General features: G+C 45.2%; 1 protein-coding gene across 1 annotated transcript in view; it reads left to right on the top strand.

Moving 5' to 3' along the window:
* Lmcd1 (LIM and cysteine rich domains 1) overlaps positions 1-27,928 on the top strand; it is a 62,068-nt gene that overhangs the window by 22,154 nt on the left and 11,986 nt on the right. The window contains exons 2-4 of the mRNA XM_038319780.1: positions 12,910-12,998; positions 18,192-18,447; positions 23,701-24,036. Coding sequence (XP_038175708.1) covers positions 12,910-12,998; positions 18,192-18,447; positions 23,701-24,036 — 681 coding nt within the window. The remainder of the gene's footprint in view (positions 1-12,909; positions 12,999-18,191; positions 18,448-23,700; positions 24,037-27,928) is intronic.

The following is a 27,928-nucleotide window of genomic DNA, read 5'->3' as shown; positions in this document are numbered from 1 at the left end:
TACTGCAGTGTGTAAACACGGGCTATCAGCAAGCTGCTGGCAGCCAAGGAGGCTGGCTTCCTCTCTCCCTCCATCACCGTAGTTCTCACCCTGCCAATAGAAAGTTAAACAAAGCTGTCTGTGTCCAAGGTTTGAACGACTGAGTTCCTAGATTTTCCATGTGCTGTCACATGCAGCTGGTTGCTCAGCAACAAATTTCTCAGTTTAAGAGTTAAAACTTTGCACCTTGCCCTAATGCCTTTGTCAAAGTAACCCCAATCTCCTGACCTCTGGAAGATGAAGGGGTCTTTTGATGACCACATATAGGCATGTACTTTCAAGGGCACTTGCCGAGGCCTAGAAGAGAGGATCCATCTGTCCAGATCCATTCATAGAATTTTGATAACTCTCCTTTCTCAGTATCTCTCGTTTCAGGACTTTCTAAGAACAGCAAAACCTTGGGTGAGGGTCTCATCGTTTCCCCTATCTTTTAAAAAATACAAGAGCTAAAAGTACAAAGTAGTGAAACTGTAAAATAATAAATGACAGTGGGGAGAAAGAAAAGGGAATAGGTAACTTCTTACTTTGGTTAAGCAAGCACGTTCTCTGTTATAGCCTAGGGCGTGTGTGGGGAGGTAGACATTACTAGTAGACGTACGTGCAATTTCCGTCTGCCTGCTCTACCTCGGTGCGACTGAACTGAGCTCATCATGTTACCCATGGTGCATGGACTGCCCTTCATGGAGAGGAGTGTTTTCAGGAAGTCTGGCTTTGCTGTCATCTCAGGATGCTCACACCTTCCCTGACATGGCTCTAGCTTGGGAGTTTAAGTACAAAATGCAGTAATTGTCCTTCTAACCAGACACAGGGAAGCCACAGCCCTTCTTCTTCCCTGGAATTGTACTGACTGGCTGCCTCTTCTCCAGGCCACCACTGACTGAGACCCTCCATCCTCCCTGAGGCTGATAGCGGCCCCCACACCTCCCCAGCTCTAGGGTGGAGGGGATTGAGAAACTCTTCTAGAAGGAAGTACCCAAACTGGGCTCATATGAGCTCCGTGACTGCAAGCTGCATGGAGAGCCACCTATTATTTTCTTAAGAGGTGCAGTGTTTGGAGGGTGGGGAAGTGGTCTGGCTGAGAAAGCTTCTCTCATTCTTCTACCCAAGAATTTCTGGGGTCTTGACAAAGGTCTAGGCTTCCACACTGTTGGGAAGTGTCCCAACAATTAAAAAAGAAGAAATAAGTTTACCACAAAGTGCAAGGCCTTAGCACAGCTGCAGTAGTAATAATAACAACAGATGATGATGATGATGAAGAAGAAGGAGAAGAAGAAGAAGAAGAAGAAGAAGAAGAAGAAGAAGAAGAAGAAGAAGAAGAAGAAGAAGAAAGAGTAGGAATAGAGGAGGAGAGGGAAGAATAAGATAGGCTTAGCGTCAGAAACGCCGATGCACTACTCCTCCGCATAAGAAGAAGAAGAAGAAGAAGAAGAAGAAGAAGAAGAAGAAGAAGAAAAGAAATTACTCTTTCTCTATGGATGCCCACTGACCAGTCCCTCCTCCATGAGACAGATCCTGTGCCCCAGTGGCAGCTGACCAAGGGTGGGTTATGGAGGGAAGTTGATCCTATACATAATAGTGTTCCTTCGTATCCAGATGTTTTCCTCTAATGCACTGCAAAATGAATTCTCCCAATTCTTGCCTTTTCTGCTCTCAAGAACTGTTATTCTGTGTTCATCTTCTGGTTTGTTCCTCTCTTGACTCCCCAGGTTTTGGAAAATCCCTAAGGAAAAACTTTAGGCCATGGCCATAAAAAATTCTGTTTTCCCAAATATGGGAGGAGTGAGTATAGGCTGTGTTCTAGAGGGTTCCATCAGTCACTTCATCAGGCTTTGAGGGAACTGACTCAGAACATAACAGCAGGTAAGGGGAGACATAGAAATGGCTGCTGTCCTTCTCCTTAGCTGAGTGATTATCTGACCTGAGTTCTTTACCATGACAGGGAATCCAACCATGCCAATTACTTCTAGAACAATGCTGAATTTGACAAGACAGTGGCAAAGACCTTGTCTTTATTAGGGGACACATAACAGCATTCTTGGCAATCTTTAGTTCTCTCTCTCCCTCTCTCTCCCCGCTCTCCCTCTCCTCCTCCCCTGTGTGTGAGCATGGGCTTCTACAGTCTCCACACAGGGCAATTTAGGTTCGCATCGAGATAATTATGGATGAGAATAAATCGCTTCAGCTCTGATATCCTTTCACTGAACTGTGTAGTGAGGCTGAAAATTCACAGACTAAACAAACTGAGATTAGGTCTGTTGGTCCAGCGCTTAGAATTCTAGAAGTGGAAAACTTTGTGTGTTGTCTGTTAGAGACATTTGAAGCAACAGACGAGGATCACAATCAGTAGGTGGCAAGCTGACGGTCGCCATGCCTGACCTGGGCTTCACTGTTTTCCTTCTAGTTCATTTGGTTCATGTCTGTCACAATTATCCTGCGGACCAGCTGAGGTTGAATAGGGTAATTCTCACCTCCCTAAATGTTATTTTATTAATTTTGAGACCAAGGCCTTTAGCTCAAATGTGTTTCAAACTCCTTATGTGGCTGAGAATGGTAGACCTGGAGTTTACCGTTTTGGCTTGACTGGCTGGCCAGAAAGCTTCATAGTATCCATGACCACCCCACCCCAAGAACTGTGGTTACAGATGTCCCTTGCTGTGTCTGACTTTAGCTCTAAAATACAACTTTTAAAACCAACGCTGCACAAAACATACTTTACTCTGTATAAGGAATATTCCTTTGGAATTTCTTAGTTTCCATCCTTTTGTTCACTCACTCATTTTCCTCAGTAGAGTTTGTGCACATTCAGTCTGGAGTAAAATCAGATTCTCTTTGCCATCCTTCCCACCGTCAGTATGTCGTGTTTAACATGTAAGGACAGCTCACTGAGGTAGAACGGGCACACAGAAATTACATGTACATGAGGCCTGCAAGTTCTCACTCCTGTATCTGTGGACATTTTTAAACCCCTTGACTTGTGAGCCTCCCCCACAGTTACCTTTCTCCCTGTAATGAAAGTAACTAAGATCCACTCTCTTGGGAAATTCTAAGTACAAAATTATAATCAAAACACTACACTTTAGTTCTCCCAGATGTATTCTCATTGTATAGCTCATACTTAGTGCCCATTTAGGACCATGTCCCTGTTTCCCCAGCCCCAGACCCTGGCACTCAACATCCACTCTGTTTCTGTGGAACCCTCGTAAAATACCTACATGAGAACGAGCAATGCCTGCCTTTCTGTGCCAGGATTAATTCATTTAACCTAATGCTTCTGGGCCCATCTCAGTGGCCAAAACCAGCAGATATTATTATTGACTGAGCATTCATTAACTAATTAATAATTGATGATAAATAATATTAATTATTTATTGTGAGTACACACATGCGTACATGCATGCACACATGAGCATGCATGTGCAGAGCCTGTAGAGGTTAGGAGATAGCATCGGATCCCCTAGAGCTGGAGTTACAGGCTACTTTTAGCTGCACTATATGGCTGCTGTGAATGGAACTCAAGTCCTCGGGAAAGTAGCAATTTCCCTTTACCACTAAGTCATCTCCCTGGGGTTTCTTTTATTAAGGATGTACTAAGGATGACATATATAGCATTCTACTGGAGGAGTTCACACACCATTCTGTTGCTTATTCATCAACTGGTTGACACACATCTAGCTTGATTCCTTATCTTGGCTATTTTGAATAAAGCTGCAATAGACTAGGGGATGCAGACATCTCCTCTAGTAGTGACTGCTTTCTTTATTTCATTCTTATTTACATATACATATACATAAACATATACATAAACATATACATAAACACATACATATACATATACATATATATTCTCCTTCCAGATATATAGATATAGATACATAGTACTGGGATCCTAATACTGTTTTCCATAATGACTGTTCTTCTATTATGACTTATATTCCTATCAACTGTATCCAAGGGTTTAGAAAAGAAAATTATTAAACCAATGGGCTAAAGAATTGAACTCTGAGTTGGAGCAGCTGAGGGTTGGACTAAGACAGAAGGACTATGCTGAGACAGAAGGGCTCCCAAACTTGTCTATACCTTGGAACCCCCTGGGGAACTTCCAAATATAATGGCATCTATGACCAAGCCCTGTGTTTCAAAATAGGCCTTGGATGTATTAAAAGATTAGCAGGGATGGAGAGATGCCTCAGCTAGTACGGTGCCTGCCACAAACTCATGAGGACCTGAGTTCAGATCTCTAGTACCCATGTAAAAAGCCCATTTGTTGCTGTGTGAACCTGTAATCCCAGTGCTGGGTAGGCAAGACAGGGGGATCCCCAGAGCTCACTGACCAGCCGGTCTAGCAGAAGCAGTAAGCTCCAAGCTCAGTGAGAGACTTTGTGCCAAAAGATATAACAGAGATAAAGGAAGAAGTCTAAAGTCAACCTCTTGCCTCCACATGTGAACGCATAGGTATGCATACAAACACCGCCCCCCCCCCACACACACATACACACACACACACACAATTCCCAAGAACTCACAAGTTCCAAGGTGCTGCCACTGTGGTTACTGCCACAACGAGGAGACTACTTCTTGACAACCATGGCAATACACCTGCCTCTGAGACTTGCTATAGCATAGTGTCCAGAAAATTCTAAACCCAATACATCTGTACCTCAGTGTCTGTAAGAGACCAGTTACTGGATATGTGTCAGATACCAAAATTCCAGGGTTCTCGAGACCCTTCTAGGAAAACAATGTATCACCTTGCACAGAATCTGTGCTTACCTCTCAACGCCTCACACAGTACCATACTGTGCAAAATTGATAAAAATCTATACAAACGCACATTTTCTTCTATCCATGGTTCTTTATTTATGCTAATGTATATGGATGCTTTGCCTGCATGTATGTCTGTGCACCATGTGTGTGAATTGCCCTTGGAGGCCAGGAAAGGCACCAGATCCCTTGGGACTGAAATTATAGATGGTTGTGAGCCTGCATGTGGACCCTGGAAACAGAACCTAGGTCCTCTAGAAGAGAAAGAAGTGCTCTTAACCACTGAGCCATCCCACCAGGGCCTCTATTTAATATGTTCATCCAAGACTGGTTGAATCCGTGGTTGTGGTCTGCACAGGTAATGAAGAATAACTACACTTACTACAACTGTTATTATTCCTGTATATTATAAGAAAGGTGGAGCCTCAAGTCACTTGTAGGCTTGAAGGTCTCTGAGGGTTAGATAATTATGAAAAGAAGCTTAGAATGTGCATTGAAGACTTCCAGAGACCCAGATGCAAAGGCACTGTGAAAGGAATTTGAGTGGCAACAGTAAACGGAAATAGAAATGGATATATTTGAACTCGTGGCATGAACCTCATCCGGGAGCCCAAAGACATCAACCACCAGGGATCCTTACAAAGAGTTGGAAATGAACCCAGGAATGACTTCCTTATTGGCTAAGGAGGAAGTTTGTTAGCTCTTATTTTTGTTAAGCACTGACAATTTTGAGCAGTAGACTTTTAGCACATAGTCCCCAAACCACCGTCTGTCCCACCATCTCCACCATGTGGGTCCATGATCAAGCTCCAGTTCCATGAAGCTGTACTGGGTATTAACAACCTGGTCCCTTTCCAGGCTTCCAGGAAGGGCAGAATGTATGTGATCCATGACTCTGATACACTTCCCCTAACTATGACCTTTCCCTCTGTACTTGAAGTCTACCTGTTGCCTTGAGCATCTTTTAGTTTATTGATCCACACAAGAGAAGGTGGTAGAAATCTGAGGTTAAGGAAATTGTATCTGAGCCCAACTCTGTTTCTCATAAATCAAATCTTCCTAGGGCCTCATGTAGTTGTGTTTTTGTTTGTTTGTTGCCTTTGGGAACCCACTACCTAACTCCCAAATAAATATACAGAAACTTATTCTTACATATGAATGTCCAGCCTTAGCTTGATTTGTTTCTAGCCAGCCCTTCTAATTTAACTCATTTCTCTTCCTCTACATTTTGCCTCTGGGCTTTTTACCTTTCTTTATTCTATATGTTTTCCCTTCTTACTACATGGCTGGTTGTGCGGCTGGGTAGCTAGCCCCTGGCACCCTCCTTTTCGCACTCATCCCTCTTCCCTTTTATTCTCTCTGCCTGGCAGCCCCAACTATTTCTCTCTTGTCTAGCTATTGGTCATTCAGCCTGGTACACCATCATCGCTCAGTCACATATACTCTTGGATCTTCCAGAAGAGCCTTGATATTTCTGGACCTCGGTATTGAGATCTAGAAGTGAAAGTAATAAAAAAGTACCACTTTGGTACGGTTGGCAGAGTGCTTAGATGAAATATTATAGTATGTAAATGCTAGACATTTGCTCGGCACAAAGGGGTACTCAATAAATGTTAGCTACATTCATGGTCATCGAGAAAAACAGAGCATCACACAGAAGTGGATTTAGGAGCCCCTCCCTCCTCCAGAAGGCCATATTCCTGAACATTCTGAATGGGCAAGTAACTCTTCATCTGTAGACTAGGAATAACGGCAGTCTTCAAAGGCGGATCCTAAGTGTTAACAAAGAGTGATTAAGGAAGTGAAGGCACTTGGTGGAGTGCAGAGCTGTGGGTATTGGACTGTTTCTAGTAGTGGGATGGTTTTAGGACTGGTTTAGCTGAAGGTAATACTGGCTCTTTCTGGACCCTCTCAGAACTTCAGCCTGCTCCATTTGTCTCCATTCTCATTCCCTGTTTGCTATTGGAATTTTTATGAATTCAATTTAAGTAACCTAATACGTTAGCCAGTGACCCTCAATGACCTGTATTTATAGGACTTACCTGTAAAAATCCCCTGTCAGATCGAATCCAGCATTTATTTGAAAAATATTGCCTTAGGAAGAAGCACTGAGGAGAGTCACGGGGCATGTGCAGGCACTAATAGACCACTGTCAAAGGGTAAGACCATGACCATCACATAATCGCGAGCTCCTCCTCCTCATAAATGAAAGAACCTGGAAGGTTTTAGGACCAGCTCAAAACCCTTTAAGGAACCAGGTCTTTGATAGTAATTTAATGTTAGGACAAGGTGGGTGACCAATTACAAGACTAGTTAATTCTTATAGGATAATAAATCACAATCTGAGGAGTGAAATTTCCAAAAATAGAGAGATTATTTTTTATTTTCTTGTTTTTCCATCCAAATCAAAGCTTCCCCTCCCTCCCCTTTTTCCAGTCTACCCTACCTCCTTTAAAGACTTACTTAGGTCTTCAAAGGACTTAGGTAGTTACTGGATGTATAGGGAGCAAGAGGCAGCCTGGGGTCTCTAATCTCTTTTAAGCATTTGCTTTCTGGTGAAAGTCTCTCTCTCTCTCTCTCTCTCTCTCTCTCTCTCTCTCTCTCTCTCTCTCTCTCTCTCTGTGTGTGTGTGTATGTATGTGTGTGTGTGTGTATGTGTGTGTGTATGTGTGTGGTGTGTGTGTGTGTGTGTGTGTGTGTGTGTAAGGATCCATGACTGCAAGACAGCATGCAGGGTAACTAAGTCTTAGAGCTGAGGTCAATGGATGCCACTGAATGATATATGAGTCAAGCAAGCAAAAAACCAGTATCCTCTTGCACTGGAAGACTATGTCAGGCATCTTTATGACATATTACCAAAATCTGAACAATATTTTAGACAATGTTTCATACGTATCTGAATTTTCAAACAACTTTTTCATCTTATGCGGGTCCCACAAGGAGAAAGAAACTGAGCGGGACACCTCTTTTCTAATCCCCACGCTCACCCTGAACACTGCAGTCCTCCCTTTTAAATTCCTCTCCATCAGGGGAGGGAAGGGAAGGGGGAGGAGGAGGGGCGGAGATGGAAATTTTTAAATATAAAAAAATAAACCATAAAAAATTAAAAAAATTAAAAAAAATAAATTCCTCTCCATCCCAAGCCCATATTATTCTCCGCGGTAACATTTTGTTATTAGCACAGCTCCTGGGGAGTGAAGGAGAGGGTCTCGTCCATAAAGTAGCAAACACGAGGACCCAGGTTGGGGTCACCAGTACTCACATCCCATCCAGGCAGTGAAGAGGAGCGGTGATGCACACCTGTAACCCTGGTGGGGGCATGGGTGGGGAGAAGAGGGCCCCCAGAACTCAGTGGCCAGACACTCTAGCTGAATTAGTGAACTACTGTTCCAGTGATAGACAGTTGCTCAGAGAATAAGGTGGAGAACAGTAGAGAAAAGTACTCAGTGCCAGCCTCTGGCTCCACATGCGTGGGTACACACACACACACACACACACACACACACACGCACGCACGCACGCACGCGTAAGAGAGAGAGAGAGAGAGAGAGAGAGAGAGAGACTTCCCCTAGAAGTTCACCAGAAAGCAAATGCTTAAAGGAGATTAGAGACCCCAGGCTGTCTCTTGCTCCCTATATATCCAGTAACTACCTAAGTCCTTTGAAGACCTAAGTCTTTAAAGGAGGTAGGGTGGACTGGGAAAAGGGGAGGGAGGGGAAGCTTTGATTTGGATAAAGAAAATAAAAAAGAAATGCACGATTCAATTCTAAGAATTTATATTACATGTACCACATCCTACCAAACCAGAGCCAAAAACAGTTGTCAAAATGCATTTTCTTTCCCTCAAGAGAAAACGCTGATTAGATGCTAATTCTAAGAAACCTTTGTTAAAGGGATGGTCCCCTTAAGCATCTATACTCAGCTCCTGGGAGAGGCTGGGAGACACACAGTGCCATCCGTCAACAGCATCTCCTTCAGAGAAGGGCACTGTTTATAGACCAGAGGCTAGGCTCTTATTTGGAGCTCTGCTTAGGACTAATTCCCCTCCCCCTCCTCAATCAACAAGGTCATCATTTCCTCTGTGTTGAAGATCCTTGGGTCTGCCTAGATCCAGTGAATGGCATGCAGTGAACAAGTGACTGTTTACTGTGTAGAACAGTCAGCCAGAAAACTAGTTACATGCATGGCCTGACTGCCCAAATGTAGCTCTTCCTTGCAAGGGCATTTGTTTTGCTTTCCTAGAACTTTTGTTGTCATGGAAACTAGCCCACTGGCCTTCTGGAGACTAAGTTCTGCTTCCTGTGCCTACATAGCTGTGGCTACCTGGCCCAAGCATAGACCCTCCTCCATCATCACATGCTTGAAAACAGTGGCCTTTCTTGGTTAGGAACAGCCTGCTGAAGAGGTTATCAAGTATGACAGCCCTTTGCAGAGACCTACATTGGGCCTGCATGAGCCTGGCCTGTCTGCAGCCATGGATGGGGGAGGGGTTCATAGAGCCCTGGCCCTCTTGCTGAAATATCAACTACCGAGAGAGTCTAAGAAGTGGTGTTTCCTTGTTTTCAGCTGTGTACCCATCAGGCTCCAATGCACAGCTCCAAACAATGGTTATACACTACAACCCTAGTTAAAACACTAGCTCACAAACAAAATGACGTGATGTGGAAAACAGATTGGTAGGGAAGGGCAGGGGGGTTGACCTAGTAGAAGGGGAGATGAGAGAGGATTGGAGTGAAAGAGAATGCTTTCATTATACGTGTATGAGATTGCCAACAAACAAGTTTAATTAATAGAAAACAGAACAAAACCAAGAGTTTCTCAAGGACAAAGGCTAAAATCAGCCTCATTTAATAAGTTAATTACAAAGTATGGAGCCTGCTTTGGCCTTATGCTTTGTTTTGTTTGCTTGTTTTTTTTTTTTATTTTTCAAATCAAATCACAGAGACAACAAATAGGTAAGGAAGAAAGTAGAGAATGAAAAACATATGGGGTCTGCCCTTCCAAAAATAGTTTCCCTAGAAGTCCCCAAGGAAGTGAAAGCTTGAAAGAAAGTTCCAGAACAATCAATTCAAGGTTTTTCGAGCTGTCTTTCACAAGATCTAATGACAACAGTAAATACACAGTGCATAATAAGTGTGTGTTAAATCCTTCCCAGTTTCTCATTTAACCTTCTTGGCAACTCCATGAGGCATGTTGGGTTCCTCTTATCCCAGTAGGTCAGGAAAGGAAAGACTCAACAAGCCCAGCCATTGGTCCTGTACAATAAGAGAATGGGACAAAAGTGGCAAAACCAGCCCAGCCTGACCCCACACCAGGGCCCTTCTCCCTGAAACAGGGGCCCACTCTGCTACCCTCTTGTTGCAGCTAGCACAGGCTGGCAACTAAAGGTTAGCCGCCTTCGCACGTCTGGTGCCCGCCATTTGTGTTTGGTCACATGACCCTCACTTCCACTCTGCTGCCATGAGCTACTCTGTAACATCTCACAAATGAGTGCTGTCGGGGACACAAGCCAGGCAGCCCCACCCAGGTGGTTTTCTTGTTTGACAAAGCCGAAACCTAATCTAGGCAGAACAATGGCTTGCATCCAGTCACAGGCATAGCTGATAAATGCCAGACCTAGCACAGAGAGTCTGGTCACCACATCACAGGCTGTCACGCTGAGGAACAGCCCTGTCTTACATCAGTCTTTCTCAACCAAACAGGAGTTAGCAGCCACACCGAGGCTCGGCTCCAGATCAGTCCTCAAAACTAATCCTCTTCTGGGAGGGCTGTTAAATAGCCCCTCATTAGAAGATCAGCTCTGCTCAGGCCTGCCGTGCCACTTAGGAAATGCTTCCGTGAATGACTTCTTTCCAGGCCTCTGGGTGTAGCTGAAACACTCCAACAATGAAGCCTTATTTGTGAATTAAGTACACTTGGAACCATTTGAATAGTAAGTGTGGAAAGATTGCTATATTTCAGCTCGTATAATTCGAGGTGTGGGGGGGAGGAGGAGAAGTGGATGCAAACACAGACACAGGCAAATAACTTTAAGGAACAAAGTTCTGTCTATGGAACACGGCCCCCAACTTAGGAAGATGGTTAGTGACCTGAACCATCTCAATGCTCACACTTAGCCTAGATCTGTAATCTTAACCCTCAAGGGGGCTAAGGCAGGAGGATCTCATGCTTGGGGCCAAAATGGATCACATAGTAAGACCCATTTCTGGGGGCAGGGGGCATTTATAACATAATTTTAGTACTAATCAGACCCAAATATAAGTACACTGTTCTCTGAATGCCCACAAGACTGCTGATCTAGCTGTTGGGAGATGTGGGTGCAGGGCAGAGATTGTAAAGGATCACGGTGCAGAATCCTAACCCTGGCAGTGAGGGTAGGTTCACCTACAAACTTCACCAGGTCCCCTCCCCTCCCCCACCTCCACACACGCTTTTAAAACCAAAGGGCTATAGAAAAGTCCCCAAAATTCTTTTCTTACAAGCATGAGGACCTGAATTTTATCCCCAGGCCCCACATAAACAAAAGCCAGTGTGGTGGTACATGAGGTAGAAACAAATAGGAACCCTGGGCTCGCTAGACAGTCTAGCCTGCGCCTGTGCCTGCACTGTGAGTTCACCACAGGGTAAGACTCTTTCACATAAACAATGTGGGTCGTGCTTGAGAAGAAACAATACCCATCATGGTCTTCAGGCCTTCGTGTGTGTGTGTGTGTGTGTGTGTGTGTGCGCGCGCGCACACACACACACACACACACTATAACACAGTGAACCACAAATGTCCCCAGAAGCACACTCAAATTGTGACAGCACAATACATATTCCAGCATTTGTTCTCCTCACAGCTTGTCTCTTCCCACGGCCAGGCTTCCCTTCCCACTATTTTCTGTCTATTCAACCTGCACAGTCTAAATCTCCAAGGGGCCTAGTTGAAGAAACCACCCTGTTCCTCTCCCTCTCATATGGGTTTATGAATGGATGCCTTCATTAACACTTCCTTAATACATCTGCGTCTAAATCATAGCCGTTACCATTGCTAGACTTACAGTCTGGCACCGCAACCTTGCCCTCGCTGCTACTCAGCAGCGGTTCTCAAAATTGAGTGAGAAGTATGAGCTTCCCTCTCCAGAGCCTCTGGCTTGTGCATCCCATTTGGGCATACAGCCTCTAATATTAAAGCCCCCATGCACGGCACAGAGTGAACACTAAGTAAATGCTATGCCATCTGTGCATTTGTCAAGATGAAGAACTTATTCCTTTACGTTTCTAATGGGTTGAACCCTGATGGTCCACACACCTCTACCAAGTCTTCCCTCCCCCCACCCCCAGGGGAAAGCTAGGTTAAGTTTCTCAGCCTGCAGATCCCTAACCGGCCACCTCTCCAATTCTAACGTAATAAATGTCTGGGAATTCTGTTAAAGAGCAGTGTGATGAAAAGGGGCCAGGGATTTTGCATTTCCGGTGAGCTTGTGGGTAAAGATGCTGGTTCGAGGACCCCAGGAGAGCCACTGGATCTAACCACAGCAGCAATGGCAGCCAAAGGCACTGCTGTTTCCTAGGGCTTGTAGTGAATAACAAAACCTGCCCTGTGTGTTGCCCTCCCCCGAGAAAAGATTTCAAAGGCTCATGAGATTGTTTTTGGTACATTAGCAAAATATTTAAGTCCTGCTCTGAGCCATAAACAGCTAAGGCATGTTCCTTTGTTTGTGCCTGTAGTGTTGGTTCGGTCACATCCTACCAATAAATCAGAAGGCAATGAAGGAGACGCTGGAAGATTCCGTTCCAGTGATAGACGGATTAAGGAAGGAGTGAAGGAGGAGAAAGAAGCAGATGGCCCCTCGTAGCAATCTTTCCAGACATCCCTGGCACTCGGAGACAGCCTTGGAGCCTGGCAGGGAGCCCCAGTAGAGCTTTTATTAGGAAGGGCCCCACCCTTCAACACTTGCCGCCTATGGCCCCATTCCCGGATGTTCTTCTCTGTTCCCAGTAAACAGTGAGTGGCAGCATATTGATCAGGAGCCCTCTGAACCCCAAGCAGTCCCTTTGCTGTTATGCCAAGTCTCCCAGAGGTCAATGTGAAGGAAAACACCCTCTCTGTGCCTCCTTTTCCAGATGTCCCTGGGCCAGCAGCAGTCGGCAAGGGGAGTGGTTTGTCTGCGGTGCAAGGGAATGTGCTCCGGCTTCGAGCCTCATTCGTGGAGGTAATGGATTTGGTCAAGGGGACTCTGTCTGCTTTTGTTTCTCGACTGTCCTTTCCAAAAATGTGGGTGGTTCTCTCTGTTGGCACGGGGTAGGAGGATGCGTGCTAAGAAGGGCAGCTGGGGAATGAGGCCCTCTTCTTGTCCTGATTCAGGGATGGATAATGTTGTAAACATGGGAAGCAAAGATAGGGAAAGCTACTTTGCATTCCAGAAACCATTTTAAGGTAGATGCTATCAAGCCTGATCCAGCAAGAATTATTTTTTTTCTTTCTGTGATCAAACATCTAACAAGAAGTGATTTAAGGGAGGAAGAGTCTTCTTTTGGCTCATGATTGGAGGGGACACCATTAGCCATGCAAAGGAAGGCTTGGTGGCAGGAGTGTGCCATTGGTATTCCTCGCATCTTGGTGGAACAGGAAGCAAAGGCCAGACAGAAAGGAGAGAGCCTGGCTATGAGAACCCCAAGACCCAACTCCCATGGACCCATTTCCTCCAGCAAGGCCCCACCTCTTAACATTTCTATAACGTCATAAAACAGCTACCAGCTAGGACCACATATTTGAACATAGGAGCCTAATAGGGAGATTTTACATATAAGCCACAACAGATGACTATGGGAAGATGGATTTGGGGATGTCTATGGGGAAGGGCTGTCGACTCTCAGGTCTGAAGATGGCCTTGGTCTCACCTCACTGAAGTAGCATCTCTGGGGTGGATTTTAACCTAGGTGTGGCTCCTGAAATAGAGGCCAAAAGTAGAAGCAGAGAGAGAGTTCTGCCAGGAAAGTGCTTGGCTTGCAAGCATGAGGACTTGATCTCCCTTCCCGAAAGGCAAATGTCTCTGAGGAGGCAAAGAGAGGAGGATCCCTGGTGCTTCCTGGCCACCCAGCTAGTCTCCTCAGCAAATTCCAGTAGAACTTCCTCGCAACTTCTAAAGCAATCAGAAGCCTTGTCTCAAATAACAAGAAAGACGGCACCTGAAAAATGACCCCGAAAGTTGCCTTCTGACTTCACACAGAGACACACACACACACACATTCACATACACACACACACACACACACACACACACACACACACATGCACACACAGGCATGCACGCATGCACGTAGTCAGAGACATTCCATCCACAGTACTGGGAAACCAGAACCTGTGATTCCTAACCTTCCATGAGGAGTGTCGGGTCTGGCTAGAGTTCTGGAATTTGTCTTCTTCTTTTATCTCTGAGGACTTTGAAACAATGTGGAGGCTGCCAACAAACATAATGTCCCGGCAATCTCCACACCAGTATCTATGCGGACAGTTGTTCTAGAGTTATGCAGGGCACAAACTGGGTGACTGTGTCTGCCACCACAGAGATAGAGGCCACACTCCATAGAACACCATAGCAAACCAAGAGCTTTTATTATCAGTGTCTTATTATAGCTTGGACATTCAATGCAGATCAAAATTCCCCAGGGCTTTCCTAAGATGCTAACATTCATGGTGAGATTGTAGTTGCAAAATATCTGCTATGCATATGACCCTATCTCAAAAGAAAACAACCACTTATTAGTAAGCAAACTCTTCTATAAAGAAATGTTAATCAACATCATATATTAGATAATATTTCTCCTTTCTGCAAGTATGTACAGGGAAGGTGGGTAAGTGGAAAGAATTCCCTAACTGACGTGATTTGAACTTAGGCCTGAAAGAAACGCAGTCTCAAGCTTGTAAACATCTGCACTATGGTGAATTGTGAGCTTTGTAGCACTGCCCCATTCCTTTGCTCCATTCCATTTCCTGACCAGCCTCAGCCTTAGCCTCAGAGGAGCCCACGTGGTCTTCCACATCGTAGGGACCTTGGAAGTCATATAACCCAGGCCCCTTTCCCCTTTATAATGCCCCTCTTCAGCTGACTTGATCTCAGCAGCAAGGACTCCCTCCACCCATTCCTGTTTTAGCCATTTGAGTAGATTGTAGTCTGAAGGGAAGTTACCTTCTCCACCATATCAACTCTACTAGTTTGGAATCTTCCTTCCACCAGGGTCTCAGACAATATTGAGGAATCTCTGCAACCCTTTGTGGATCACTTTGTAAACTTCCTGAGACAGGGAGTAAATGCTGGCTCCATGCACAAGGGTCAATCCTGGGCTGCTGCCACCTACCATCTTAAAACAATCCTGTAGTGGATGTGGTTTGGTCGTCCAGTTGTTTACGGAAGCAGAGCAATCTGGCCCTATCCTTCATGCTTCCTAGGAATCTAAGTCTCCTTGCATTGTTTTAATCCCTTTGTTTTCTTGTCGTCCCGCCCGTGGGTTGAATAGCGAGTAAATTCCTTGAGAAACATAGATCGAATTTGGAGGTCCTACATAGAACATGTCATGTTACACTAGAATGACCACATGGGGAGTTTAAACTCAACCATGTTGATGCAGTGATGTCTCGGCCTCTCAGGAGGACACACTTCCACACATCTTCATGTCCCAGTCTTCACAGTCAATTGATGAAGATGCTGCATCCATTACGGCAACTAAAGCAACTTTAAGAAAAAGTTCATTTGGGCTCACAGTTCTAGAAGGTGTAAAGAGTCCATCTTGGTGGGGAAAGCATGGTAGCAGGAACATGAAGCTGGCCCATCACATTGTGCCAGCAGTCCAGAACTGAGAGAAAACAGGAAGTAGGGTCTGTCTATAAAATTTCAAAGCCCGCCCCCAGTGATACTCTTCCTTCTGCAAAGCTCGACTTCTGAAAGTTTTATAACCCCATAAACATCACCATCAGTTAGGGGTCAATTATCCAAACATCTGAGTCTGTGCAGGATATTTCATATACAAATCACAACAGTTATTTAAATGACTTAATTTCAGTCAATCTGGTTTGAAGGGAAAGCCAATGTCTATTCAAAAAGAGAAGAGGAACTGGCCACACTAATGCTACTTAGATACTTTGGGGTAGTGTATATGAACCTCACAATATGGGTACCTACCAAGAGCTAGGGCAGAGTAGAACGGTGTCTTCCTCAACTGTCACAGTGAAGCAGTGTGCCCAGCAGTAAGAGCATAACTATCAGAGGAATTATCCTGGACACATCCTCAAAGAATATCCTCATGTTCTCCATCTCAAATGGTTTGCATTCCCAGTGACTCGGGTAGCATCTTGGGATGCCACATTGACCAAAGCATCCCAGAACAGTTCCACATCCAGGTCCTCAAATAGGGTATAGGGAGACCAGGGGGCCAAGCAGAATGCAAAAGACTTGCAGACGCCGCTGCCCTGTGTCCCAACACACTGGGCTTTTCTTTCCACTTCTGCTGTTGTCACCTCTCAAGTGAAAATGACTAACACCATCCATCAACAGCCTTCCAGTCTGGCCTCTCATAAGGAGAGGTGAGAGAATCCAATGGACTGTGACTGAGATGTCCACTTGCACATAACAGGACGCTCCTTCCTGTGGGATCAAAGCGAAAAGACTTCTCATGTGCACCCTGCGGTGCCCTTAAGGTCCTTTTTCTCCCATGGTGCTGGGATGAATCCTTCAGGTCATACATTGAACTCTTCTCACGTGGCAGTACCCCAGATGTGCAGTACCCCAGATGTGAACAGTCTGTCCATCGTGCCACACAAGATGCAACCTGACACTAAACAAAAATTAGGGTTTTTTTTTCCCCATGTTTCCTGAACTCAACGGTGTCCAGACTCCAGAGCACAGAGCACTGAACTCTCTCACAGTTGAGGGTGAGTCAAGCAAAGTAGAAGTATCCCATGCCCTGTAACTTATTGCGGTTCAGCCTTCTCGTCTTTTGTGTTACACTTCTCTCTCCTGCCCTGCCAGTTGTGAGCTCCTTGGAGGTTCCAGTTAAACCTCCTCTAAATGAGATGCGCTTTTCAACCCCACTCCCACCACAGGCTTTTGAAGTACTGGGGCAGCTGATGCTTCACTGAGGGAGGCCGAACTAGAGGGTGTGTCTGCCCACATCCAAGGCTTTTATCAACTAGAAGACAAGGGCACCCTGCCTCCAACCATGATGATAAAAACTGCCAACATTGCTAACTACCCACTTAGGGACATGATCTGAAGCAAGTGACCATGGCTGTAAGACTGTCTATCCAATGATACCTGTGACGGCCAGGTGTAAAAGCAAACAGAGCTCTTTCAGGTTGCTGGGACCCCATAATGCATCCACAGCTAAGCCCCCTTGCCTTGCCCTAGTCCCTGCGGTTGGTCTTAACGTTGCTCACATTTTTTAAACAGTCTCTTAAATCACATGCACTGGGGCGTCTGAGACACTGCACAGCAAACCTATGGTGACAGGCCTGTGAGGAGAGGGGAGAACACTTTCCTTCTCACACCCTGGAACTCTCTGGAGTTCCAAACCTTAGCAACATGACACAAAACAGTCAAACACTTTCTTTTATTAATTGTCAGAGAGAGAGGCACCAGGGCTTTCAAGTGAACTTGAAACTTCCCCAGAATGTATTTCCTCCTCCTGTGCCCCTGACAGAGCCACCCTCCCTGGACATCAATCTCCCCAGCTGGAAGGTTTTACTCAGTTCACTCCCTTCCCCCTGGCTTCTATCCACAAAGCTGAAGAAAATTCCCACCAGATCTCACTTCAGTGGGCATGCTGAAGAATTTCAACCAGAGCTTAAACAGCTCATGAATCACAGGAGACAATTTTAATGATCCTTAAGAGTAGAGAACTTAGCATACCTTTTTTTGTAAGGGGCCAAATAATAAATATTTTGGGCTTTGAGGGTCAGAAGGCCTCTGTTGTAACTATTCAATTGTGCTGTTCTAGCCCCCAAAGCAACCAAGGGTAGACATACAAATAAATGTTGTATTTCAATAAAACTTTATTTATAAAAAGAAAGTCAGGGGCCAGGTTCAAACTACAGTCCACACACATTTTGAATAAATTTGCTTTTGCGGTGGTAACCACCAAGAGGAAACTGCGGCTCTTGTTTACAATAAACATGGAACACAATACCTTCTCAGATGGTATTTGCATTCTGAGTTCCCCAAAGCGAGACAAAAAGAGACAAGTGTGCTGCCCCAATGCTATTCTCTGTCCCAAAGACCTGTCTGTCTGCTGTCAGTCTTTTAAGGTTGATAAAGTGAAACTCTGTGCTTGGGTACAAAACGGTAAATAATGTTACTGCCAAAGCATGTCATCTCTGGAGGATGACCTCAATTCTTTCTACTGCCCCCCAGGAAAATATGCAAGTCTTGTAAGTGCAGCCAGGAGGAACACTGCCTGAGTTCCGACCTGGATGACGATCGGAAAATCGGGCGCCTGCTGATGGACTCCAAGTATGCCACTCTCACTGCCCGGGTGAAAGGTGGAGACGGCATCCGCATCTACAAGAGGAACCGCATGATCATGACCAATCCCATCGCCACTGGCAAAGACCCCACCTTTGACACCATTACCTATGAGTGGGCTCCTCCAGGAGTCACCCAGAAACTGGTAAGAATTGGTTCTTCCTACCCCGTTAAGTATGAGCTGTGTCATGGTTTCCTAAAACTCGGTGATGAGGTAGAAATGGCCACAGTTTTAGCTCTGTTCCTGTGACAGGTAATGACACAAAGACAGTCCGGGCCTCCGTTTTTCTCATTCACAGAATGCAGAGAGATCTTCATATGAACTCTTGAGGGCTTTCCAGGTCTGTACAGGGCCAATCACTATGTCTTTGGGGCTCCTCACTTCTGAACAGGGGATGGTTTATCACAGTTCTCTGAATGCTCCTTTTTTCTGCAAGATGTTTATTTCTGTATCAAATAATATGGAACTCTCAACAAGCCTATGGAAAAACAGAGGAGCCGTCCTCCCTCCTCAGACAAGGGAAGCCCCTCGATCTTAGATGAATGAATGAATGGATGGATGAATGAATGACTGAATACCTATTAAGTGTTCATGAACTCCGCCACCCTGCAAGGCAGAGATTCCTTTACACAAGACACAAAGAGTGGCTTTTGCAAATTGTCCAGGTGAAGCAGGGGCTGATGAATGGTCACAGATGATGGCATCAAAGGAGTGACAGAGCCAGGACATGCCAAGGGATCTGGAAATCCGGTCTACCCTCAGTTCTCTGGGTGTGCAAACCATCAGTTGGTGTTCACAAAGTCAGTTGGACACAAGCCATCAAGTCATAAAGAGCTGCCTTGAGGTATCGGGAAGCAGCTGGTGAAAGCCCGGGATATGCTGCTCCCCGTCTAATCAGGGGCAGCCATCAGAGGGTCATGGTGAAGGCTGCATTGTAAAACTGCCTGACTACAAAGCCCTCCTGTCTGCTCTGCAGCTGGCTGGTCTCAGTTCTGGCATTAACCAGCACTCTCTTTTAGTTCACCCTCCCTTCTCTGTTTTCATTTCCAAGTGGTCTAGCCTGATTGAATTTGGGAAGTGGGGCAGAATCTGGCAGCCCATCATCCTTCCCTACCAAAATGAAAGCTAGAGAACTCTATCAGACCTCCAAGTTGGTGCCCATCAGCCTGTCTGTGTCCCTGTATCAAGCACTGCTATGCACTGGTAACCAGACTAAGAGTATTTCACCCATAGCCTTGTATAATTTCCCAATGTGTTAAACAAATACTGTTATTGCAGTCAGGTACCTAAAGGGAAACTGGGACTCAGAGGGGACATGCAAGATTACATTACACTCCACCTGTTTTAAGTGTCCACCACCACCCAATAGCACCAAGAAGGAAAACAAATCCCTAACTCATTCATCTCTGGGGACAGTCACCACTCACAGTGTGGCACCCTTGCTCACTAGCATCTGACAGCAGCTTTGGCTGCTCACTGTGGTTTTCAGTGGAAGTTCACATGTTAATCCCCATAATTCCAAGTGAATCTAGCTCTGAATGGGGGCTAGACTTGGGCCAGCTGGGTTCACAGAGGAGGACCTGTGGGAGCCAGGCAAGTTGATGATGAGGTACAGGGAAGAGATGAAAAAGTCACCCAGAATCAGCAACTTGCCTCTCACTTTCTGGTACTGTGGCCTTGACCTTTGTCATGCCTCTGACCTTCCCTTCCCTGAGACCTACCAAGCAGATCTCTGGCTGTGAAGAAAACCATAGTCATCTGTAAACACATTAATATCCAGATAATTACCAGTCACAAAGACAGGGGAGTGCTATTGACTTGAGATCCTGTCGATTCTACTCTTAGAGGTGCTGACACATATTTTAAAATTAATAAATCATGAAATACCATAGTCCCATAATGATATAATTATGCTTTTTCTAAGAAAAGCTATTTTAAACTAGATTGATTTTTCTTTTAATCAGGGGTCTTGCCCATGAGGAAAATAAAATCAAAATGTTCCATTTGGAAGGGAATAAAATCCACCCTACAAAGCTGGCAAATCTAAAATGAGCTTTGTTTTCACCAAAAATGAGACTCTGTAGCAATGCCTCAGACAAGTAAAAGCTCATGCAAGCCCCTTTGAGGTGCTACCAACCAACAGTCATAGCATTTCTTCTTGGAGAATTCATGAGTTTTCAAAATCCCAAAGCACAAGGAACTTGCCTTGCCTCCGTTCTCCTGTTAGGTGTTTGGTGTCCAGCTTGATTCCTCTCACACATTTGTTTCTTGCTGGGGTTTCATTGAGAAGCAGTAATGGAAGGCATTTCCCTTTTTGCTGTGACAGAACAATGGCGGGATCAGCTCAAGAAGGAGGATTTATTGTGACTCACATTTTGAAAGGGTATAGTCATCAAGGCGGGAAAGGCATGGTGGCAGGACTGGCTCCTGGCTGTGGCAGTGAGAGCGAATGGCCAATGGCCATTCACGGTAGAGCAGGAAGCAGGGAGAGAGAATACTGGAACTCGAAGGCTGTAAATCCCAAGGCATATCTCCCTAAGTGACCGGCCTCCCAAAGCCTTCACAGCTTCCCCAAAGTAATGCCACCAGCAGGGAACCCAGTTTTTGGATGCATGAGCCATGGGAGACATTCCACATTCAAACCTTGACAGTAGTGTCATGTCTTGAATTTTCTGCCTCTGTGACTGAGACTCATAGCCAGCATGAAGTTTCTTGGATGCCACAACTGACCTGAGGAACTGGGGACTGCTGCTTTCTAACCTACATTTTGATGAGTTTTCCAACAGCTTCTTGCACACTGTTGACAAACATGGCAGCTAAGTAGAAATGCGTTTTCAAAGGAGGGAAGCCGCCAATAGGAAAGCAAGGGGAAAGGAAGCTAGATGGATGCTAGCAGCATGATGTAGGCGGTGTAGGCCTGTCACCTAACCCCAGAGCCTGCTGGACTTGCTCTGTGATCACTTTACAACTGAGAAATACGTGCACAGAGAGAGTGTGAAGGTGGCTGAAGCTAGCGTGCCTAGGACCAGAACCTCAACCTAAGATGGGATAAATTCAGAACCTTCATTCTTGCTGCTAAACTCTAAGAGACAACTGCCCTTACAGAGGAGATGGTTACCATTAGAAAGTAAACACACTGTGCACATGCACACACACACACACACACACACACACACACACTGGCCAAAGCTTCTAAGTATAGAAGAGATGACCAGGATTTTTCATTTATGAGCATCAGTCAAAGTAGCAATAAAGCACATCCACTGTAGGACCAGAGAGAAGACAGTCCCTTGTAGGCCCAGGTCAAGTGAGGTCAGCCTCTCTGCATTCCTGTTGCCATGATTCTGTAACAGTTTCGTCATCTGGTTACTGCCCAGCGAGTAATAACACAGAAGAGGTTGGAAGTAGTGACTTTGCTTTGGTGGTAGAAGCAAACTTACTTTCCTTCTATTTCTTGTTGTTGAAACAAAATACCGACTAAACACAGCTTAATGGAGGAAAGGGCTTCTTGTGTCTCATGGTTTGAGGGTACAGCCCATCAGAGTAGAAATGAAGCAGCAGAAACTCTAGGAGGTTGATCACATCGCTTCTGCAGCCAAGAAGCAGAGAGCGAGGGAAAGGCAGGTGCTCAGCTAGCTTTTTATTCTCTCTGAGACTCACAGCCCAAGGATGATACCACCCACATTCGGGGTAGACCTTCTTTCCTCAGTTAAACCTTCCTAGAAACACTCTCCTAGACACACCCCAAAATGTGTTTCCCTGTGACTCTAAGGCCAGTCAAGCTGACAATGCCTGTTAATTGTCTCACTTGTCACAATCATATCACCCCAGACGACAAAGCCGATTGATCTTCATTTCCATTCTGACGGAAATTGAAATGAGCAGACAGATACCCCTTCTCTTCCTAATGTCACCCCAAAGTGAAAATCACAGTAGCACATGGGGAATGAACAACAAAATAATGCAGTCATCAGCCAGCCTCGCCATGCCTAGTCGGTGAACGAATGGAGAGCCAGCTAACAGGTGTAAAAGTCTGTGCCTCTTTCTCACCTGTCAAAACTGGTCGCACCGCGGTAGAGCACCTGCCTGGCATGCATGCTGGCTTGGTAAAATCTCCAAGGAGAGTTCTTAAATTCTGTGTCAGTCAGAGGACGGCATCATACAGAGCAGGTATCCCCTGGGCCTACAGCTTGATGAATTCAGACACAGGCTCACATCCATGCCTCTAGCACCAAGGAAAAGATCCAGTAGCATCTCAGCACATACAAGTGACAGGGTGTGCACAGACAAGCGACAGGGTGTGCACAGACAAGCAACAGGGTGTGCACATACAAGCAACAGGGTGTGCACATACAAGTGACAGGGTGTGCACAGACAAGCGACAGGATGTGCACAGACAAACGACAGGGTGTGCACAGACAAGCGACAGGGTGTGCACAGACAAGCGACAGGGTGTGCATCTCCCCTTTGCATTCTTTCTCTCACCTATGTATTCTTACTGGAGATAAGAGACAGGTGTTGCTTTGTGACTTGTGAAAGAAAAACTGAAGTCAAAAATAAACACGATGAGGCTAAGGTGACAGTTCTGTAACCAAAATGCATGCCTTGCAAGTACAGAACTTGAGTTCAGTCCTGAAGAACCCATTATTTAAAAAAAAAAAAAAAAAAGCAGACATGGTGGCACATGGAACCCTAGTTCTGGAAGGGCAGAGATAAGTGGATCCCCGAGGCTTGATGACCAGCCAATCTGGCCTATGTGGTGAGTCCAAGGCCAATGAGAGGCCTTGTCTCAAACAGAAGGTGAATGGATGATCTCATTTACCTTCTGCTGCTGTTCTAGCACACTCCAGCCAAGAGCAACTTAGGGGAGGAAAGTGTTTATTTAGCTTACACTTTCCACATCATAGTTTATGATTAAGGGAAGTTAAGGCAGGAACTTAAGGGGGATTTCAGAGTAGAACCTGTGGGGAACATTTGCTTGTTAGCTTATTCAGGCACCTGCCTAAGGAATGGTGCTGCCCTCAATGAGCTGGACCCTCCTACATCCATTAACAGTCAAGACAATCCCTCAGTGCCCACACACCAACCTGATAAAGACAGTTACTCAACTGACTCTTTTAAGGGTGAGTCTAGGCTGTGTCAAGTCAACAGCTAATGCTACCTAGGACCATGGCACTTGAACAGCAGCCAAGGTTGGCCTCTGAATGCATCTACACACATGCAAATACATATTTGTAACACATGCAGGAAGGGAGGGAGGGAGATGGACAGGGAAGACATACTTATATTTCAATCCCGAATAACAGTGGAAGATCATCATTTTTGTTTTAAGTAGATTGTGTCTTAGCTTCTATGACCACGAACTATGATATTATCTCTTCCACTTTATCCTCCTAGGGCCTGCAGTACATGGAACTCATCCCCAAGGAGAAGCAGCCTGTGACAGGTACTGAAGGTGCCCTCTACCGCCGACGTCAGCTCATGCATCAGCTCCCTATATATGACCAGGACCCTTCTCGCTGCCGTGGACTTGTGGAAAGTGAGCTGAAAGCAATGGAAGACTTCGTCAAGCAGTACAAGAGTGAGGCCCTTGGGGTGGGCGAAGTGGCCCTCCCAGGCCAGGGAGGCTTGCCCAAAGAGGAAGGCAAGACACAGGAGAAGCCAGAGGGCACAGAGACCACTGCGCCAACCACCAATGGCAGCCTGGGTGACCCATCCAAGGAAGTGGAATATGTGAGTGCCCCTTGTCTCCTCTGGTCTGGCTGAAGCTCCCCAGGCCAGAGCTATGCTGCCAGGGTCCAGTCTTGCCATACTCTCCTCTTTTCATCTGTTTATTCGTGTTCAGTGAAGAAGGCAGGTACTTGTTACTCTGTATCAGACATGAAAATATGCATCAGACTCATGGAAAATACCACCAGCTTAGTGCCATGGAGCGGATAATAGTCTAGGACAGGGGTTCTCCACAGTCACAACCACCTTGACAAACCTCTATCTCCAAAAATATTTACATTAAAATCAATAACAGTAGTATAATTATAGTTAAGAAGTAGCAATGAAAATAATTTTACAGTTGGGGTCACCATGACATGAGGAACTATATTTAAGGGTTGCATCATTAGGAAGGCTGAGAACTATTGCTCTAGGAAAATGCCACTAATGAACAAATGGTAACAACTTATGGAAAAGCATATAGGCTTCCTTGGAGTAGGGCCAGGGTCTGACATTGTGGTAAGGTGCAACTTGACATGTGTGAAATAACTCAGAAACACAGAAACCATAGACTTTGAGAAAGAGCCTTGTACCCCCGTAAGGAGTGAGCATTTACAAAAACACACAGCTTATTTTTAAAAAATGAGGTACAATTGGCATATTAAAAGCAGTTCCATGTATATGATGGCATGACAATTTGGGGGAACCAAAAAGGGTGAGTTTCACACTGTTCATGTATGTATCTGTTAAGCCCCAGGAAGTCAAACAAGGGGAGGTCACTGTTCCCACATTGGTGTGAACTTTGGGCTGAGGACTTGATCTAAAGGAGAAAGTTGTGGGTCATATTATAGGACATGGTTCCAGCTGTGTGGTTACCAGCTTTCCCTAGCAACAGTACCAAAGATGCACATACCTGGGGCAGGAGGGGTGGGAGTGAGGCATTTTGAGAAAATACAAAAGAGAAACCGTGGTTTCAGAGGTGAAATTCCTGTGGATAGATTTTCTTCAAGCTATTCCTCGGGCCAAGAGTGGAACCATGGGGATGATGGCCACTATGCTTCTACCCAGAGGGGCTTATCCCTCCCCTTCATCCAGAGAGCCTTTTTTTTTTTTGCTCCTACTTAACCTTTGACTCTAAAAGTCCCAGCACAGGGACCCCTTTGTTTGCCAGATCATTGTCACTATGGTCATATTACCTGACATAAGCAATTTAAGAAAGGAAGGTTCTATTTTGCCTTTGGGTTTCTGAGGGTTTAATCAGTGGTCTTTGGGCACTGTATGCTTGAGCAGAACATCACAGGGGAGGGACACATAGGTGGATAAGAAGCACCCAGTTGACAGAAAGTGGAGAGAGGGAACAGAGGAAGGGACCAAGGCAAGATCTAGCCTCTAGGGACAGGTCCCCAGCGACTACTTCACATATCTAGCTAGGCCTTATTTCCTGCCTTTTGTCACCTCCCAACAATGTCATCAGACAGACTTAGGTCAAGGCTTTCATGATGTGCTCGTCTTTAGAAATGCCCTTGCAAACATTACCAGAGGAGTGTTTTATTAATCCCCTGGACAATCCTCAATCCAGCCAAATGGACACCAAGATTAGCCATCATGTCCCTGGTATATGTCTTAGAGGGAAGAGGCTAACAGTCTCTCGTAAACCGAGCAACCCTCAGAAAGATGGCCTAAGAGCCTGGCTACCCTGTCATTCCTGGCTGTGGGATCCTTAAGTACCTCCCAGTTCCATCCACCCCACCTTGACCCAACTTGGAATTGCCATCCAAGGAGCCACAGCCTCATAATCTTTTAGCTGAGAATTCCAAGATTTGGGTTTCTCCTTATTATTTGACAGAGAAACATGTTTTTCAAATATATATATATATATATATATATATATATATATATATATATATATAGTGTGTGTGTGTGTGTGTGTCTGTTTAGGTATGTATATGTGGGAATGAAGGTGCCTGTGGAGTCCAGAAGATAAGGTTGAATTCCCTGAAGTTAGAATTACAGGTAGTTGTAACTGACAGATGTGGGTGCTGGGAACTAAACTCAGGCACTGGGGCCATCTCTCCAAGCCCTGTCAATAATACTTAAAGACTCATATCTGTGAAAGACTGTTCAAAGAAACTAAATCTCGTTACCATAGTAGTTGTTAGTTTTATAAACTCTTCTCCCCCACACCACTCCAATCCTGCCCGGTATCCACCCTTTAATAGCTGTCTGTCCTTAAAGAACAAGTTTTAAAGAATTCCGACTTGGAAGAGAATCTCTTGATGTCATTGTGACTTCTCTGAATTGCCATTCCCAGGGGAGAGATGCTGTTCTGAGTGCATATCTTGTCCTTAGCTAAACCCCGCATGTTTGTTCAACATGGAACTAGAGCAAAGATGCTCTGAGATTCTGGGGCCTTGCCTGTACTTAACTCTGGGGAATATCTGTGGTATTTTGGAAGCATTTAAGTAACAATATTGGCCATTAAGGGGCATATTCCACACTCAGAAATGAGCAGGAATGAGGAGGAAACTGTTAGGATGAATTTGTCTGATGCTTGTGAAAGATGTAGTTTGCTGCCCAATCACAAACACAGTTTTAACTAGAAACTCACTTGTCATTAGTGGGGTCGCATCTGTCCCCCTCTGTAGATTCTGAGAGCTTGTTCATTTCTACATCTACAGTGGGTATCTTTGATGTAGACAGCTGGTGCTCAACAAGTAAATCAATGTTCAAACTGCATCTGGGCTCTGGAAGATGGGAACAATTTGGGTAGTGTTTTGCCTAAGAAGATAGTGGCATTCCCTTTTCACAGTGCTTAAGCACCAAGTTTTACTCAGACTTTCAGGATCTCTTTAAATTCACACAGTTGCCTGATAGAGCAATTCACGAGAGTCAGGTGAGTTGTAGACTCTCTCAGGGGCACAAACAATATGTAGATTGTCCAAGATCCCATTTCCATAACAGTATACAGAAGATGCTGAGTTAAAGCACCCTGATTGCTATTTGTTCCAAAAGAAAACAACTGGGTTCTCTGACTGTCTCCTCAAAGCAGGAGAAAGAGTTGCAATTAAGGCAACTCAGGAGAAAAGCAGGCCATAAAGCTGTGTCTCCAACAGCCTCACTGTCAAGTGTGGGCCTGTACCACTCTCTGAAGCCCATGCATGCATGCATGCATGCATGAACGGATGGACAGATGATGGATGGATGCATGCATGCATGCATGGGTGACCTTAAAGGATCCCTGCTTTAAAAAAAATACTACCTGGTACTCTTAGGGTTCTTTGAATTGTATTCTAGAAACACAAGCTTAGAATCCAACACTATTTTTGATCCCCCTACCACCCACTACAGCCCTTGACACTGAATCGTGATCCTCTTCCACCCAAGATCTCCCTCCATGCAATAATGCATTCTACTATACAGCCTTCACAGCCCCAAAGGCTTCAGATGCTAAGCCATGCCCTTCCTCTAAAACCTCATTATAGCATCAATGGCTATAAGTAGAAACTATTCTTTTGTTTTTCCGGCCACCCAGACCCAAATAATCACACAGAAACTATAGTAATTATTACACTGTTTGGCCCATTAGCTCGGGCTTCTTTTTAACTAAACTTTTACATCTTAAATTAACCCATTTCTATTACTTTATATTTTACCACAAGGCTCATGATTTGTTACCTCTTGCTTCTTGGGCAGCTACATGGCATCTGCCTGACTCCACCTTCTTTCTCCCTGCATTCACTTTAGTTTTCCCACCTACCTATATTCCGCCCTGCCATAGGCCAAAGCAGCTTCTTCATTAACCAATGGTAATAAAACATATTCAGACCATACAGAGGAGAATTCCACATCAAATGGCCATTAAACTGCTTAGTTCTCCCCACCCCCAGCATTCCACTCTCACAGAGGAGTGTCATGC

Source organism: Arvicola amphibius, chromosome 2, assembly GCF_903992535.2.
Source record: "Arvicola amphibius chromosome 2, mArvAmp1.2, whole genome shotgun sequence".
In the NCBI taxonomy this organism is placed as follows: Eukaryota; Metazoa; Chordata; class Mammalia; order Rodentia; family Cricetidae; genus Arvicola; species Arvicola amphibius.
Note: the sequence above shows the minus strand (reverse complement) of the source record. Positions and strands in the feature narration are given on the sequence as shown.